Genomic DNA, 16802 nt, shown 5'->3' with positions numbered 1-16802 from the left:
ATGCTAGATTTTACTGCTGTCTTTGTTTTAAGGATTTCTGGTTGTTATTTTAGTTTTTATAACTGTTTTCTTAATATGTTCTGCAGAAAGCACAAATTCTTGACACCAAAAGGTGAATTTCAACTGACAATTTACAATATTATTGAAAATCAAAAGATAATTTGTTAGCATCTTTCATTCATTTTAAGAAAACTGTTCTGTAGCTCCCCTGTAGGTTTTGGTTTTCTCCTCTACCTTCATAAACACCACTTAAAAATAAGGAAGAAAAACAAGTATTTTTTGGTATAACAAGAGCTTCCTATAATCAGGTTGTGCTTTTTGTTGGAATTATGATTAACATAAAAATTATCCTCTTTAAATCATGAATTAATAAATATAAACTAATTTTTCATGTCCTAGGAAATTTTGTTTCTGGTGAGAAATCTGAAAACATGATTAAATCTAATAAATCTAGATTTATTAAATGGATTTAAATGTATACTAGCAGAGCTAGTAGATCTCATTCTGTGGTTTTGCTCAGATTACTTCTTTATAATAAATTTGTGAATTTTGACACCTAAGATGCTTCAATTGTTTTGTCTCTTTTTCACAGAAAATATTACAACAAAGCATATTGTGAGTAATGATAGCTCGGACAGTGATGATGAATCACACGAACCCAAAGGTGAGTGAGCTGGAAACTTCTCTGGCTGAGATCCATGAGGAAGGGATATGAACACTTAGTCTGATTTTCTCATTCAAGATGCTGATGGTAATCTCCACTTCAGAAACGGAAATGATAAAATTGTAGTTTTCTATTGAGAGAGAGGATTGCATATTACATGTGTAATAAAATAGGCAGCATATATATATATATCCCTAATTTGTTTTAATACCTCAAAAATACTATAAGTTGAACAAACGGACAGATCCGAGATGGTAGAAATGCTGAATTCTCTTTTAAGTCTGATTAGAGCACTGGGCTTCTCAGCAAAGCTACTGTGATCTGGGAACCTTTTTAGATGACTTTAAAAATTAAAATTTTGGTCTTTTACAATTTTGTTATTAAGTAACGTGAAAAATGGTATTCTCGCTCCATTCCTGAGCCTTATCCCACTGCCTTCACTCTACCTCTTGAGAAGGGATTAGTGATGAAGTGGGTAAAAGTATCAAGGACTTGTTGCATATATTATTTGATAGTATAAATGAGTCCTTTTACATTCTGACAAGGCTGTTTTCAGTTTGGTGTGGATCATGATAGTCAGTGATGGACTTGGGGCAGAGATAAGGTGAGGATCAGATTTGCAACAAATATGAAGGACATATTTGTTGTAAATGTTTCATGGTAAAATAGATTATTTTGACACAGTGTTTTGAGATGGCCATTTATAAAAGTGTTCCCAATAGTCCAAAAAAAAAAAAAAAAAAAAAAAAAAAAAACAAAACTCCAACCAACAAACAAAAAGAGAAAACAAAGGGAAGTCTTTATAAGAGCTGGACGTATCTGTCCTATTACAGCTTGAATATGATCATCTAGATTTTAGAAGATATTAAATGCTTCCTGGTCTAAAACTTAATTAATTCCACTAGGCATGGAAGAGCCCGTTTAATCCTTGCTTAATTATTACTAAAATTAAACTTCTCTTTTGATAGCTGGGCTATTACTTCCTCAGAAGATTCCTTTGTGTAAATTAGAGAAAAGCTGCCTTCTCTGGGGAATGCAGCTGCCCGGCACCATGGCGTGGCTAGTGTGTGATGTCTTGTGAACCTTAAAAAAGAGGATTCCTTCCCTGTGCAGACAATGCTTTCATCTGGGCACAAGGCTTGGCTGTAGGAGCACATGCTGGGTTCAGCCCTAATCTGCCCCCACTGTCCTGCTTCGTTATGCAGCCCATGATCTGCCTAATCAAATAAGGGCCAGCAGCCCTGATCATTATGCAGGAACCCCAAAAGAACCCTGCCCTGGAAGGAAGCACGTCTTCATCCTTGCTCCTTCATTTTTAAAATGTATACATTTTTTAGTTGTTTAAGTCCTTTTTGTTTTGAATTTCCTTTTAATGAAGGAAGCTAGCCAGTGCAAAGGGGATAGGTATCAGATGCCTAGCTTCTCTAGAATTATTTTTGTGTTGATTTAGGAACCACTGAGGAGATAGAATAACGGTTTCTCCATTATTAAGGATTGCTCTAGATGGTCAGTACATGTGATAACCCCTACAGTACCAGCTGAGTCTTAAGGCTGAGAAGTTCAAGGACTGTTGAATATGGCTGCTTTGGTTTTAGGACCAGCCTTGCTTACAGCATGGTATTTAGTATGTGGTTAATGTTTTCTCTTCGGCTGTTAGTATATATTTTTTCTCTTTTATGTAGAGTTTTTAGAGCAGTTCTTAGAGCAGTTTCTGCTCCGTTTCAAAGCAAACTGAACCAAAAGTAGAGTTCCCATATGTCCGCTGTCCACCCTCTCCCCGCATCTCCCCCGCTATAAACACTCCACACCACAGCGGTATGTTTGTTACAACTGATGAACTTAAATTGACATTATTATCAGTCAAAGTCCATAGTTTATTTTAGGACTCATTGTTAGTGTATATTCTATGGGTTCTGACAAATATGTAGTGACATGTATTCATCATTAGACATGTCATACAGAATAGATTCACTGCTCTAAAAATCCTGTCTCCTGCCTATCTGTCCTCTGCTCCCCCAAACCCTAACAAGCACTAATCATTTTACTGTCTCCATAGTTTTGCCTTTTCCAGAATGTCATATAGTCAGAATCATACCATGATGTAGACTTTTCAGATCTTTCACTTGGTAGTATGCATTTAAAGTCCCTCAACGTTTTTTCTTGGCTTCATAGCTTATGTGTGGTTTTTTTAAATCACAGAATAATATTCCATTGTCTGGTTGTACCACAGTTTAGTTATTTATTCACCTACTGAAGAAGGTGAACTTTGAAAACTTGAACTTTCCTTCAAGTTGTAGACGTTATAAATAAAACTGCTAGAAATATCTATGTTCAGGTTTTTGTGTAGACGTAGATTTTTCAGTTTGTTTGGGTAAGTACCATGGAGCACAATCGCTGGATCATATGGTAAGAGTATATTTAGTTTTGTCAGAAACTGCCAAACCGTCTTCCAAAGTGGCTGAACCATTTTGCATTCCCCACCAGCCATGAATGAGAGTTCTTGTTGCTCCACATCTTGTAAACATTTGGTATTATTATTTATGTATGCTTTGGATATCGGCCATTCTAAAAGGTATGTAGTAGTCTCCTTTTATTGTTTTAATTTGCATTTCTCAGATGACGTTAATGTGAAGCATTTTCTCATAGGCTTATTTGCCATCTGTATGTCTTCTTTGATGAGGTATCAATTCAGGCCTTTGCCTCAGTTTTGGATTGGGGTTGTTTTCTTATTATTGAGTTTTAAGTGTTCTTTGTATGTTTTGTATTACATGTTTTTAATCAAATATGTCTGTTGCAAATAATGTCTTTCAATCTGTGGCTTGCCCTTTTAGTCTCTTGAGGCTCTTTCATGTTTAGTCATGTGATTTTGAACAAGTTTTTAGGCATTTTCCGTGTTAGTTTCTTCAAATCTATCCTGGAACCATTTACCTTCTCTCACAGAGTCGTTGCAATCATTAAATTAGCAAATGCATACAAAAGGGCTTTCAGTTATAAAGGGTGATGCAAATAGAAATGTACTATTAGTGGTGTGACTAATAAGCCATAGGTAGTCAACTTATTTTTTTTGAGTCAACATATAAATATAACATTTATATGGTGACTGCCGGGTTTGTCCCACAAGTGCTGCTATTATCAGAGACATCCTAAGGTAAATCTTCTGCTGGTATGGAAGTAGGAGTTTATTGACTAATAAGAAGAAAAGTAAGAAGCTGCAGCCCCAAAATCTTTGGAAATAATTGTGTATCTCATTCATATCCTGTGAAACTGGAGACATAAATCATTCACTTTAAAGCTTGAATTTTTCTAGTAAAAGATATTTTTTTGTCCTATTTGGCATTATGACAGTGTGAGAGTAGAAAATAGCGTATTTGTTTTTGGTGACTATACAGTTACCTGGATTGGTTACTGAATGAAAGAGCTCTTCATTTGCTCTGCTCAGTTAAACAAATATCTGTGAAGATAAAAATCAATATTTATTATGGTTTTACATATGTTTAGTTTACATTTGGAAATTATGAAGTTAACTGTAGAGTCTCTTTTTTTCTCTATCTCAAAACACACACACACACTCACATACACATATACACACAGTTTTATAAATGCATGAATATTTATGTACAGAGTTCCCAGAAATCAGAACAAACAGGGTTTAGCAGATGAAGTTATACTCTACCATAAATTGCTCTTTGATTTTAATTATGAATAAATAAGATTAATGATGATGATGCTTCTGCTGCTGCTACAACTATTTCTGCTACTAGCAAGTGTTTATTAAGAATTTAATATGAGCCAGGCACTTTTCTAAGAACATTACATAGATGCACAAACACAGTTAATTCTCACAACTTTAGGAGGTTTATCGATGAGGAAATGAAGGAAGAGAAGGGGAAAGTAACTAGAAAATAGTGGAGAGTGGATTGGCACCCAAGGAGTCGGATTCTGGAGCCAGTGCTATAAAAGGCCATATAATATAGTTTCCCAGTAGTAATGGTGTATGCACAGATTTTAAGGAAAAAGTCATTTAAAGCTGCTTCTTTGGGGTGATCGCTGAATTTTAAAATGTTGAGGCATTTGTTTAAATTAAAGGCTTTTAAATTTCAAGGATGAAATGACAGGTCATAAGACCAATAGGTCATAAGGGTGTTTATTTAGTAGCAAATATATGTTGAATCCTTTAGCTCTCTCTCCCCATTTTGCACAATTCCTGAATGTTTGTTAAACAGGATAAGATTAATTAAGGAAACTTAAGAAATGTAGAGGATAGAATTAGCCACTGTGGATGTTCTGCGTGTGTAAGTTATGTGTGCGTGCAAGTGTTAACGTAGGCAAATAAGCATGTGAAACATAGAGCTTCAATGTTAATTTTAACATTTAATTATCCAAAGAAGATCCCTTTTTAAACGTGCACTTTGGAGTCTGTGTAGTGATCTTTTCTTTTTCCCTAGGCATTGAAAATGAAGATGCTAGAAGGGACTACAACAGCGATAACCAAGCCAGTTGGATTCATCGTATGATAATGGCCTTGGTGAGTGATTCAGCTTTATTCAATACCAGAGAAGGACGTGCTGGGAAGGTGCACAACTTCATGCTGGGCTTGAATCTCAATACATCTTATCCACTGTCTCCTTTGAGTGACTTTGCCACACAGGATTCCTTTGATGATGATGAACTGGATGCAGCTGTAGCAGGTAAGTGCACAAAGTATAATCCGTGGGAGCTAATTCAGGAGATCTGTATTCTTTGTCTGGAGAGAGGCATTTTAATTATTATTAACCCTCATGTATTCTCAATTATTACAAGCTGCATTTAATGTGTGAAGGGCTTCAAATTATTAGAGTTATTTTTGTTGTTGTTTCTTTGTATTTTTGAGACAGGTTCTCACTCAGTCTCCCGGTGGCACAATCATGGCTCTTCGCAGCCTTAAATTCCAGGGCTGCAGCAATCCTCCTGCCTCGGTTTCCTGAGTAGCTGGGACTACAGGTGTGTACCACCATACCCAGCTAATTTTTTTTTTCATAGACACAGGGTTTTGCCATGTTGGCCACGCTGGTCTCAAACTCCTGGGCTTGAGTGATCCTCCTATCTTGGCCTCCCAAAGTGCTGGGACTACAGGCAGGAGCCACTCTGTACCGGGCCTGGATTTTTTTTTTTTTTTAAAGAAAAATTTACATTGGATGGAAAATGATCTGCACGTCAGTATAGAAAATCTGCATTCAAATGTTGAGGGGGACAGCTGGGCACGGTGGCTTATGCCTGTAATCCTAGCACTGTGGGAGGCTGAGACAGGCAGATTACCTGAGCTCAGAAGTTCAAGACCAGCCTGAGCAACATGGTAAAACCCCACCGCTACTAAAAAAAACAAAAAAATACAACAACAAAAAAATTAGCTGTGCGTGGTGGCACACACCTGTAATCCCAGCTACTCAGGAGGCTGAAGCATGAGAATTTCTTGAACGCAGAGGAGGAGGTTGCGGTGAGCCGAGATCATGCCACTGCACTCCAGCCTGGGCAACAAGGCGAAATTCTGTCTCAAGAAAAAAAAAATATTGAGGGGGACTTTAGATTTTCTCTGTACTAGTCACAGTTCATTTGAAGAAATTAGGAAACTACTTCCTATTTTCTGAAAGGGATTTGAGGAAGAGAATTAAGTGCTTATAAAATTGTTCCAAACCTTGAGGGAGCAAGCTTTAGGCTGAGCTTTCAGGAATGACTCAAAAAGTACTTCAGAATCATCCCCATAAATGCCTTGGCAACTATGCTTGGCAGAGGAAATAGCAGAAGTGTAGCTTCTGTCTCATTTTTTTTTTCAGGTTTTATGCAAGTGTTTCTCTTTGGTAGAGGCCAGGTCTCAGGAGAACTGGAGCTGTAAGGGACTCTGGCAAACACATTCCTTAGCCTGACTCCCTAGTGCAATGTAGGGCGTGAGTCAGCCAGCCTGTGCTGTTCATTAGGCTATTGGATCTGTCTCTCCTGTTCTCAGAAAGGTTAGGTAACTTTCTTAAAGCTGCCCAGCAAGAACCTAGTCACTTTCAGATTTGTCACTTAGCCAAATCCTCAAGAATAATTCCCTTTGGGCTTCAATTCCATGCCTGTTACAGATTTAAAGTTAAATCTGCTTTGGTGACCAATCAATACATAACAATTTTTTGGTGATAATTCTGTCATCTTAAGTTTTTATAGTTCACCACACCATCATCTTTTCCTTAATGTCCAAATGTTATTCGTCAATCATATCTGTCTAAAGACATTTTGACTAGATGCAGGAAAAATTCAAATGGGCTATTTCCAAAAAAAAATTTCTACTGCCTTTTGTTTAAGCATCATACCTAGAACATACTTGTGAAATTTAGGATATAGTTTTGGATTTTGCTGTTGTTTTGGTATTGTTTCTTTCTGTTGTTTGACCCCTTAAAAGGAATTGTAGAGGCAAAAATGACCCCTGTTGTTTAAATAAGATTAGTGCAAACTCGTTATATATATTTTTTTATGTTTATGGCATTAAACTAGGATATGAGGTATGTCTGATTATATACCTATAATCCCAACAGGATTCACTAAGTTGTATAGTATACTAACTATTGTGTTAACTATAATGAAATTCTGTCATCAAGTCAGTAAATTCATCCAAAATAAGAATATACTTAACTCTACATTCAGTGACATTATTTTTTTGTTTAGTCACATAACTATGCTTATTGCCATCGCAATGCCAATTAAATGTCTCTTCCAGAAATGTATGCTTTATAGATGAATGATGATGAGCTTAAAAAAAACTACAAACTCATACAGCATGTCGATATAGAGTGAATCTTCAGTTATTTTACTCTATAGAAAAGGAAGATCAAAGAAGATAATTCTATCATCTTTGCCTGAAATTTCCCCACAGAGTTGAGATTGGGACACAGGTTTCTTGACATTGCTTCTAAGCCTTTCCCTTGGCCACATAGCATTCCCCATAGCTGCCCTTGGTTTTCTTAGTCACCCACTTATGTAAAAATGGAAGTTTTCTTTCCGTATTCTTTATTCCATCTGTTTTACGTTATTACTTGTATTGCATCAGCCAGCACAGCTCTTTATGTAATGCCGTATTTGGGGATGATTGATAGTTTATATTTCCTTATGTTCTTTTATGAAAACTGTCTATAACTCTTCTTTCAAAGGTCACTAAATTCGAATTTCAATTTCAATTAGAATTTCATTATAGTTAACATAATGAAATTTTCACAGCACATTTTTAAAAACTTCCTGGTAGACCTGGAATATTTTATGTAGATTTGGTGGTGTTGGGGTAACCAGATAAAATACAGAATACCCAGTTAGAGTTGAATTTTAGATATGTGTATAAATAATTTATACATGATTTTTGCAGCATTTGGGACGTACGTTAAATAATTGTTGATTATCTGAAATTCAAATGTAACCAGGCATCCTGTATTTTTATTAGCTAAATTTGGGAACTTTAGGAAGTATACCTCTTCCTTTTAAATTATTTTGCATTTTCATCTTCCTTCTGTCTTTTGTTCATTCTTTCATTCACTTAGATTTATTTATTGAGTACTTACAATGTGCTTGGTTCTTGGGATCCAGTAGTCAATAAGATAGATAGAATCCTTGGCCTCATAAAGATTAAAATCATTTAATGGCCTTTCCTCAAAGTTGTCATTCATGGGAGGACTTAAGTACTTTACTTTCGTTAACAGTGATGGAAAAGTAGAGTAAAACTAAAATATAGAACGCTGATTCTGACAGAACAGTAAGTTAGTGAGGCTCCATCAACATTAATTGAGGATACAACTGCAAGACTAAGTATATAAGTTGAGGGCTGCGCACAGTGGCTCCCAGCACTTTGGGAGGCCAAGGTGGGCAGATCACCTGAGGTCGGGAGTTCAACACCATCCTGGCTAATCTGTCTCTACAAAAATATAAAAATTAGCTGGGTGTGGTGGCACATGCCTGTAAACCCAGCTACTTGGGAGGCTGAGGCAGGAGAATTGTTTGCATCTGGGAGACAGAGGTTGCAGTTAGCTGAGATCACGCCACTGCACTCCAGCCTGGGCAACAGACTGAGACTTATTCTCAAAAGCAAAACAAAAAAAGGAATATGACTTGAATGTGGGTGTTCGCATTTGGAGAATAATGGTTGTACATCACCTTGTCTGACTCCTTTCTTCATTTAATGCCCTTTGAAAGAAGAGTTATAGACAGTTTTCATGAAATAACATAATTTCCTTATGTTATAAACTATCAATCATCCCCAAATGTGGCATTATATAAACCAGTTTTTTTGAGATACTTGAAAATGTTCTAAACTAAAATTATTTTAAATTAATGATGTTTGGAAAGAACTTTAAATTTTATTTCTCAGTGTGCATTTTATTTAAATTACATTTTATTCATTTTTATGTATTTAATAGAAAAACATGTATGTGGGGTATTGATTTCAGTTAAAAATTTAGTCAGTTCAGTCAGTTCACAGATTTATTCAACTTTATTATTTACAGGCCAACATTGCTAAAAATAATTTCATTTTAGACTGAATTTACTGAATTGACTAGTGCTTTTTCAGAAAAGGTCCTTGCAAAGGTAGATCTACTTTACCTCCCTCTGGTAGTTTCCAATTTTTAGAATAATCATATGTTTGGAATGAAAAGTTAAAACATTTATCACAAACTGTGATCATTTTGGTTCATAAGGTCTTCCTTAAAATTCCTATTTTAAAGAATGCCAACTAAAATTTTTAGCCACATTTGAAACATTAATTAAGCACATTTTTTTAAATTTTGCAGCCCCCATGCAAAAAAAGATTTTATCCAATCTAGATATTATGTTAGAAAAATGTTTATATAAATTAAAGTTTGAGTATCTTAGAATTAAATCAGTCTCTCAACCTAAAATCAGGAAAAGTGCACTATTTTTGTGCCTGCTACTTCACCTTGCGGACTATATTTTGTAAACAATAGCAATTGCAATATGATAAAATTCCCCTCCTGAGTTTACTGCAAAATAGTTGTGTACCTGTGGAAACAAATTTTGGAGAGCTTTTCATGAGTCATATGACTTGTTTCCTGTTTACTTTTGTGTTTATCCTATTTACTGTGACACACACCATCTGGAAATAAGAAATAAAGACATGAGTTAGTTTAGGCCAGAGTTCAAAACACAGACATCCAAATATTTGAACATGGAAGCTGTGTGATGTATTTATAAAATGACCATTTACAAATAACCAAAGCTGATCTGCTTTAAGGAACTGTTACATAATTCTAAAACAGAGTTATGTTTCCACAACCATCAGAGAACCCCATTAACTGATTCACAAGTTTAGAATCCTTGTATGTTTTTAAATTATGGGTGGATATTCTTCCATAGTGGCATTTACCCAATACTCTACGACATTTTAGTAGATGTTATACAATAAATCGGGTTCAAGTTCAAATAAAGTTGGAAAAATGTACAACTCAATCTCCCTTTTCAAATACAGTGAGATACCCTCCTGAGTTTAAGTCTTACAGGTGCTTGAGGATAGTACTTTAAAAGGAGACTGGCCGATATTTGAATCTCAGTTGGACCCTTTACTAGCAGGCAGTCTTAGCCAGTCACTTAGCCTAAACCTCAATTTATTTATAAAATAAAAATAATAATGGTACCTATGTTACAGAGTTATTTTGAGGACTGTAAAGTGCTGTTAGTGACAGCCATAGGAAGGAGAACAGGGAATGCGCAATATCACTGGCTAGTGCTTTAAGTTGTTGAACTTTGCCTTTCTGTAGATGTGACCTTATTTACTCGTGGCACTCTTATTCTGTATATGAGGCATCAGTTTATATCTTGCATAACTAGGCTTTTTGCAACACAGTTAGGAAACACTGCTTACTGGTTTTGTGTTTTTTTTGTTGTTTTTTGTGACACGGATGAACTTAGTGGACATTATGCTAAGTGAAATGAGACAGACACTACATGATTTCACTGGTAATGTATAATCTGAAAAAGTTGAACTCAGAAGTAGAAAATAGGATAAAGGTTACCAGAAGCTGGGGGGAATTTGTGGAGGAGGCAGTAGATGGAGAAAGAGGAGGCCTTACTCAGAGGACACAAAGTCTCAGTGAGACAGGAGGAATAAGTTCTGTGTATGTACAGCACAGCATGGTGCCTGAGTTAATAATAATGTGTATTTCAAAATAGCTAAAACAGAGGATTTAGATGTTCTTACCACAAAGAAGTGATAAATATTTGATGTTATGAATATCTTAATTACTTGATTTGATTATTCCAAAATGTATACATGTAATGAAACATCACATTGTACCCCATAAATACACACAATTATTATTTGTCTACAAATAAAAATCATTTCAAACATAAAACAGAAAATAAAAGGAACACTACTTACCGTCAGTTTATCTTGAAGGTGGGAATGGTGGTGTTTAGTTACAAACCAAAGCTGGGAATTGGTCCACATGATTTTTCTCTCAAATGTACTCCCTCTTGGATTTGAGAAAGAATAGAAGGTCACTACCAGTTTCCTGCTAAGGGACAAAGCAAACAGGATATCAGAGAAATGATCTGTTTTTTGTCACACTTTCAGCTAAAACCGTTTTAAAAACTGAGTTTATGAAGCCCCCTCCCCCAAATTTACGAATTGTAATTATACTTGCATTAGAGCAGGGAAAAGCATTGCATGTAAAAACACAGTAATCCTTCCTCCCTTACTCAGGGTTTCAGGTTTCTCAGTTTTAGTTACCCGCAGTCACCTGTGGCTGACCACAGTTTGAAAAAAATAAAAAAATTCCAGAAATAAATAGTTCAGTGTTTAAGTTGCATGCAGTTGTGAGTGGCATAAAGAACCCTCATGCCATTCCCCCTGAGAGGTGAAACATCTCTGTCCAGGCTGAATACGCTGCCTGCCCATTGGTGACTCCGTGGCCATTCAGTTCATCAGATTGGCTGTCACAGTATCACATCTCTGTATTCAAGTAACCCTGTTTTTTCTACTGAAAAATGGCCACAAAGTGCAAGAGTAGGGATACTGGCATATTGTTACAATTGTTCTCTTTTTTTACTACTGTTGTTAATCTCTTACCGTGTCTAATTTATATATTAAACCTTATCATGGGTATGTATATGTAAGAGAAAACATAGTATATGTAGAGATTTGTTCTATGCAGTTTCACACATCCACTGGGTGGGTCTTAAAACATATCCCCCCAAGTAAGTAGGGACTGCTGTGCTGCCATGATTGTGTTTTTAAATGTTAGGTTTAACTGTGATAAAATACACATATTAATGTGGTTTAAATATGTGATAGGATTATGTGCTGAGAGCCTCTATACTTTGTAGTTATTATTTTTTATATTACTCATTTTAAACCCTCTTATTCAGTCATGCCACTTTCTAAAGTAATAGTGTGACACTGTGCTTAGGGCTTAGACCTTGTGAACCTGGATTGGAATTTTGACTCTCACTATCTGTTTGAAAATAGACCATTTATTTTACCTCTTTGAGCCTCAGTTTCCTTATCTTTAAAATGGCTACTTCCTTTGTAAGATTCTGTTTTCTTATCTTTAGTCTCCTTTGTAAGAGTCTTGTAAGAATAATAAATCTTATATATCAAATTTCTGATGCATAATAGACTCAGTATAAATGAAGTCACCATGAGGAGAACTATGAGTAACCAACTAATGAATTTCCATCTTTTTAGTAAAATGTTTAAAAATGAATTTAATCCAAAAACTCACTATTTTTACCGTTAAGATGTTCACATATGCAATTGTTAAACTAAAATTTCAGAGGAATAGATGTCAAAAATTGGCTTGACAGTCTTTTTATATATTTCAGTATTACATCTTTACATTCCTGGTTCTGTGATAGATAGTCTAGTATCATGGCTGGTGGCAAAGTGCATTCTCATGACTGTCTGTAGATACTTATTAAGAAATGAGAATTGATCTACAGGTAATTATTTAAAGAACTATTTCTCTTCTCTCTCTTTGTTGCCCTATAAGTTAGCTTTGGACACAGCAAGCCTTTATTATTTGGCCATATTACCTTATACTTGCTTTTAAAAATAGCTTTATTTTCAGCATAGTTGTTTTTAATTCAAGACCATTATTCACACCTTTCCTCTTTGCATCACTTATTCTGGGCCGTATGAATTGCCTCAGTCATAAAATTTACTCTTCCTTATTTATAAGCATCACTAGTAAGTGTCTGTAACATTTATATGTTATCCCATTTTAGAAAAGGGAATTTTTAATAGATGTGAGAAAACAGATGACTTTGCTACCTGTAGAAAGTTAGAAGGATATTAATGTTTCTTAGTATTAAAAACTATGCTGAAGTCTGATTTTTCACTTTACACTGAATAAAATATTATGACTGTCTCGATGTTTTTCTTTCAACCTTTACTGATAGTGAGGATTATGGATTTAATTGGACAGGAAGAATTTAAAGATTTTCTTTCCTTTTTGGTTTCATGCTCTTAAAACATAATAAAACTGACTATAGAGTGATAGTATTATTCTTACTTAGAAACATATGGAGGGAAGCTAACATACACTCGGTTCCTACTGTGTGCTGAGTGTGTATGTGTGTACATATGTATCAGGTCATATGTACATAGTTGTATCTGGTGTGACCATCTTCACTTCATTCTACTGTCACAGGCCTCCCTCTTGGGCGTAGCCAGCCTTCTTCCTAATAGCAGAGGAAATGAGAGTGTGGACAGGTAACAGAGAAAAGCAGCTGCATGGTGTTTTATTCAGTTCAGTTCAAACCAGTTCCCTTCTGGTCATGTTTTGTTTTCCTGGCAAGTGAATTAGGAGCACCACACATACACACGAAGGGTGGCATGTTATCAGTATTATTTCTTCATGAAATTAATGATCTCTAGGCCCTCCGTTTCTTCAGACCCCTGCCATCTCACTTTGATCTCCTCCCATCCTGTCCTCAGACTGCGGGCTCCCTGCTGTCTCTCCTCAAACACACCCAGCCTGATTCTGCCTTCGGACCCTTGCTCTAGCTCCTCCCTCTCTCTGGAAACCTCTGGATCCCACCCTCCCAGTCTTTAGATGGCAGCTCCATACCATTATTCTTGTTTCAGGGTAAGGTTTCCTTCTCAGAGACATCTCCCCTGACCATTCAGCTGACGTGACTCCTTATGACAGTGTCCTTGATCATTTTCTTCAAGGCATTGATCGCTTTAGGAACTGTCCTCTTCATACATTTATGTACTTATTGGCTGTGTACTCACAATATGAACTCTATCAGAGAAGAGCGTGCATCTATCTTGTTCAGCATCTAGAATCGAATCTGAATGGTGGTAGACATATCTGCAGAGCGTGTTGGCTGCATGATTTTCTTGGACTCCCACCCTGTGGTGGAATGCACACTCACCCCCGAGAGAGGCAGCATGGGATCCGTAGAGTCTGCCACCTCCCTGTGATGCCAGCTTTGAGAGACTCTTCATTGGCTTCGCCCTCCATTACAGCTGTCCTCTGCCTCACCTGTGATAAGAATTAAACAAGATTATGCATGAGGAAATGTTTAGAAACCTGTAAAGACCTATGCCATATACGATAATACTGTTCACATGATCCCAGCTTAGAGTTAATACCAGCATGTGAGCTAAGTGCTTTCCAGGCCTCATCCCAGTAAATCCTCACAGCAACCTTATTTGATAATTACTTTTGTCCTGATGCTACAGGTGAAGAAACTAAGACTTAAATATAATGTTACAATTGCTAAAGTTGGTCTCATGCGCAGCTCTATTTGTCTCCAAAGCCTAAGGGCCTAATCATATGAAATTCTGTCTTTCAAATTTTAAACAAAAGTTTTTAGCTGATAAATACGGATGAATGATCATTTAATTCATTCTTGTTTTTCTTTTATTTTTTTAAGATCCTGATGAATTTGAGCGAATATATGAGCCCCTGGATGTCAAAAGTAAAAAGATTCATGTAGTGGACAGCGGGCTCACATTTAACCTGCCGTATCCTTTGATACTGAGACCTCAGAGAGGGGTTGATCTCATCATCTCCTTTGACTTTTCTGCAAGGCCAAGTGACTCCAGTCCCCCGTTCAAGGTAAGGAGACCTACTATGGCATTCCATTCTCTACCACATTCTCTCACTTGCCTTATAGATGTCTCAGTCCCTTTGACTCCAGTTTCTTATTCCTTTAACGTATTTCTTACGTTTTCCTGAGTAATAGTTCTAAAACGCAGACATGATTCAATCAGTCTCCTGCTTAAAGAAACTTTTAAATGATTCTAATGAGCTCAATAAAGTTCAGAGTCCTGAGCAGGACAAGAATAATACAGTAGGTCTGAAGTTTAGAAAGGAAATGAGGTTGAGATTTGGGAGTTAGCAAGTAAATGATCATGTAAACCGTGCATGGAGAGGGTATGCCCTGAGAAGAGAGGTGGACATAAATAGTACTTTAAAGAGTGCTGTCAAGGGGAAAGGAGGGGAACAAAGGAAGTGTATAGTGTTATGAGAACTGAAGATATGTAACAAGGAGGTCTTTGGTGAACTGGACAAGGACAGCTTCAATAGGGCTGTGAGGGCAGAAATCAGACCAGAGTGGTTTGAGGGATGGAGACAGTTTTGTAGATTGATCAGGGAAGGGGATAGACTGAATCTGTAAGAGGAAGTGGGAAGAAGAAAGCTGTGTGTGTGGTGGGGGTGGGTTGTTGATAGCAGAGGCAAGCGTGTTTACATACCGATGGTGAGGAGTCGTTAATGAAGAAGGTATGACTGAAGAGGCGAGAGATGAATACAGGATGAAGTCACATCTCTGGGAAGGATGTGGGGGTGGGAAGTGGGAAAGGAATCAGGATACAAGCGGAGAACGGTATTGAAATGTCCACGCTGGGGAAATGGCAGCAGATGAACATTTAATGTTAGGTATGCAGAAAGGAAGTTCAGGAAGTACTCATGTAATGACTTCGAAGTTTTATAGGCATTAGGAGTCAAGGTTATCTTGTGAGGATGAAAATATGGAGGTAGTGGAGTCAGACAGGTGGGGCGAATAAAAGTTCACCTCTCTGAAGAAATGAGAAAAGCTTCTGAAACAACAATATGGAAAACTGCTGGGCAGCACTCAGGCCTCACCCTCAAATAAATATGCTTTGTTCCCTCTGCCTGGAATACTCCAAACATTCTTTAGACACAGCTCAAGAGTTATCTTTCTTGACTTCCACCCGTATGGTTAAAGTGCATAGGACTCAGTAAATTCTTCTACTACAACAATTATCATGGTATATTGTATGTTTTTGCTTTTATATATATTGCTTTCACTGTCTGTGAACTCCTTGGGACTAGAACTCTGTTCTCTGTGTGTATTTATTTTGTTTGAATCATTTGGTCCTAATTGTCACTTAAGTGCCGGCCAAAATATGAGCATATAGGATTTTTTTTGTAGGTGGATAAATGAAATGCTATAAGAGAGATGGACTTATTATTTCAACTTCATAGATGAAGAAGTGGCAATTCATAGCGATTAACAGTTCATGATCTCCCAGCCAGGTGGAGTCAGTGGTAGCCCATGTCCTCTGACAGCATATCTGATTTTTTTCTCTATCATATGATAATTAAACTGCTCCCAAGAGCAGTTTAAAAACCATTAAGTATATAGAAAACCTTACATGTTCAAAGTGCTTTCATACTTGATCTATTTTTGAGGTGGCAGTGGTGTTCAAAGAAACAAGTAACAATGAGATAAAACCTTATCAACAAATAAAATAATATGTGGAATGAGCGAAGCCCACGACCTGGCTAGGGAAGTGCTAGTTAAGAAATGGTGAGATGGTGCTGGGGCCTGTAATCCCAGCACTTTGGGAGGCAGAGGTGGGCAGATCACATGAGGTCAGGAGTTCAAGACCAGCCTGGCCAACACGGTGAAACCCTGTCTCTACTAAAAATACAAAAATTAGCCAGGCATGGTGGCGTGCACCTGTAGTCCCAGCTACTCAGGAGGCTGAGGCAGGAGAATCACTTGACCCTGGGAGACAGAGTTTGTAGTGATCCAGGATAGCACCACTTCACTCCTGCCTGGAGGACAGAGAGAGACTCTGTCTCAAAAACAAAAGAAACACACACACACACACACACACACACACACACACACACACACACACACA

The 16802-nt window shown here is 37.0% G+C and overlaps 1 protein-coding gene and 1 long non-coding RNA gene across 3 annotated transcripts in view; one reads left to right on the top strand and one right to left on the bottom strand.

Annotated features, from left to right (window-relative positions):
- The window catches only part of PLA2G4A (phospholipase A2 group IVA), a 147012-nt gene that overhangs the window by 108796 nt on the left and 21414 nt on the right, over positions 1–16802 (top strand). The window contains exons 13-15 of the mRNA XM_032291137.1: positions 593–664; positions 5110–5352; positions 14561–14745. Coding sequence (XP_032147028.1) covers positions 593–664; positions 5110–5352; positions 14561–14745 — 500 coding nt within the window. The remainder of the gene's footprint in view (positions 1–592; positions 665–5109; positions 5353–14560; positions 14746–16802) is intronic.
- On the bottom strand, positions 489–13461 carry LOC116559995. Of its 2 annotated transcripts, XR_004272727.1 has the most exons (5): positions 13280–13461; positions 11055–11148; positions 9680–9773; positions 4058–4115; positions 489–794 (listed from the first exon to the last, which is right to left on the bottom strand). It is a non-coding gene; the product is annotated as an uncharacterized LOC116559995 (long non-coding RNA). The 2 variants fall into 2 exon arrangements; XR_004272726.1 differs by lacking the exon at positions 13280–13461 and having other exon boundaries at positions 11055–11221.

This window comes from Sapajus apella, unplaced genomic scaffold, assembly GCF_009761245.1.
Source record: "Sapajus apella isolate SASKATOON/1434 unplaced genomic scaffold, GSC_monkey_1.0 scaffold25, whole genome shotgun sequence".
Lineage (NCBI taxonomy): Eukaryota > Metazoa > Chordata > Mammalia > Primates > Cebidae > Sapajus > Sapajus apella.
This window is presented reverse-complemented; position numbering and strand designations above follow the sequence as displayed.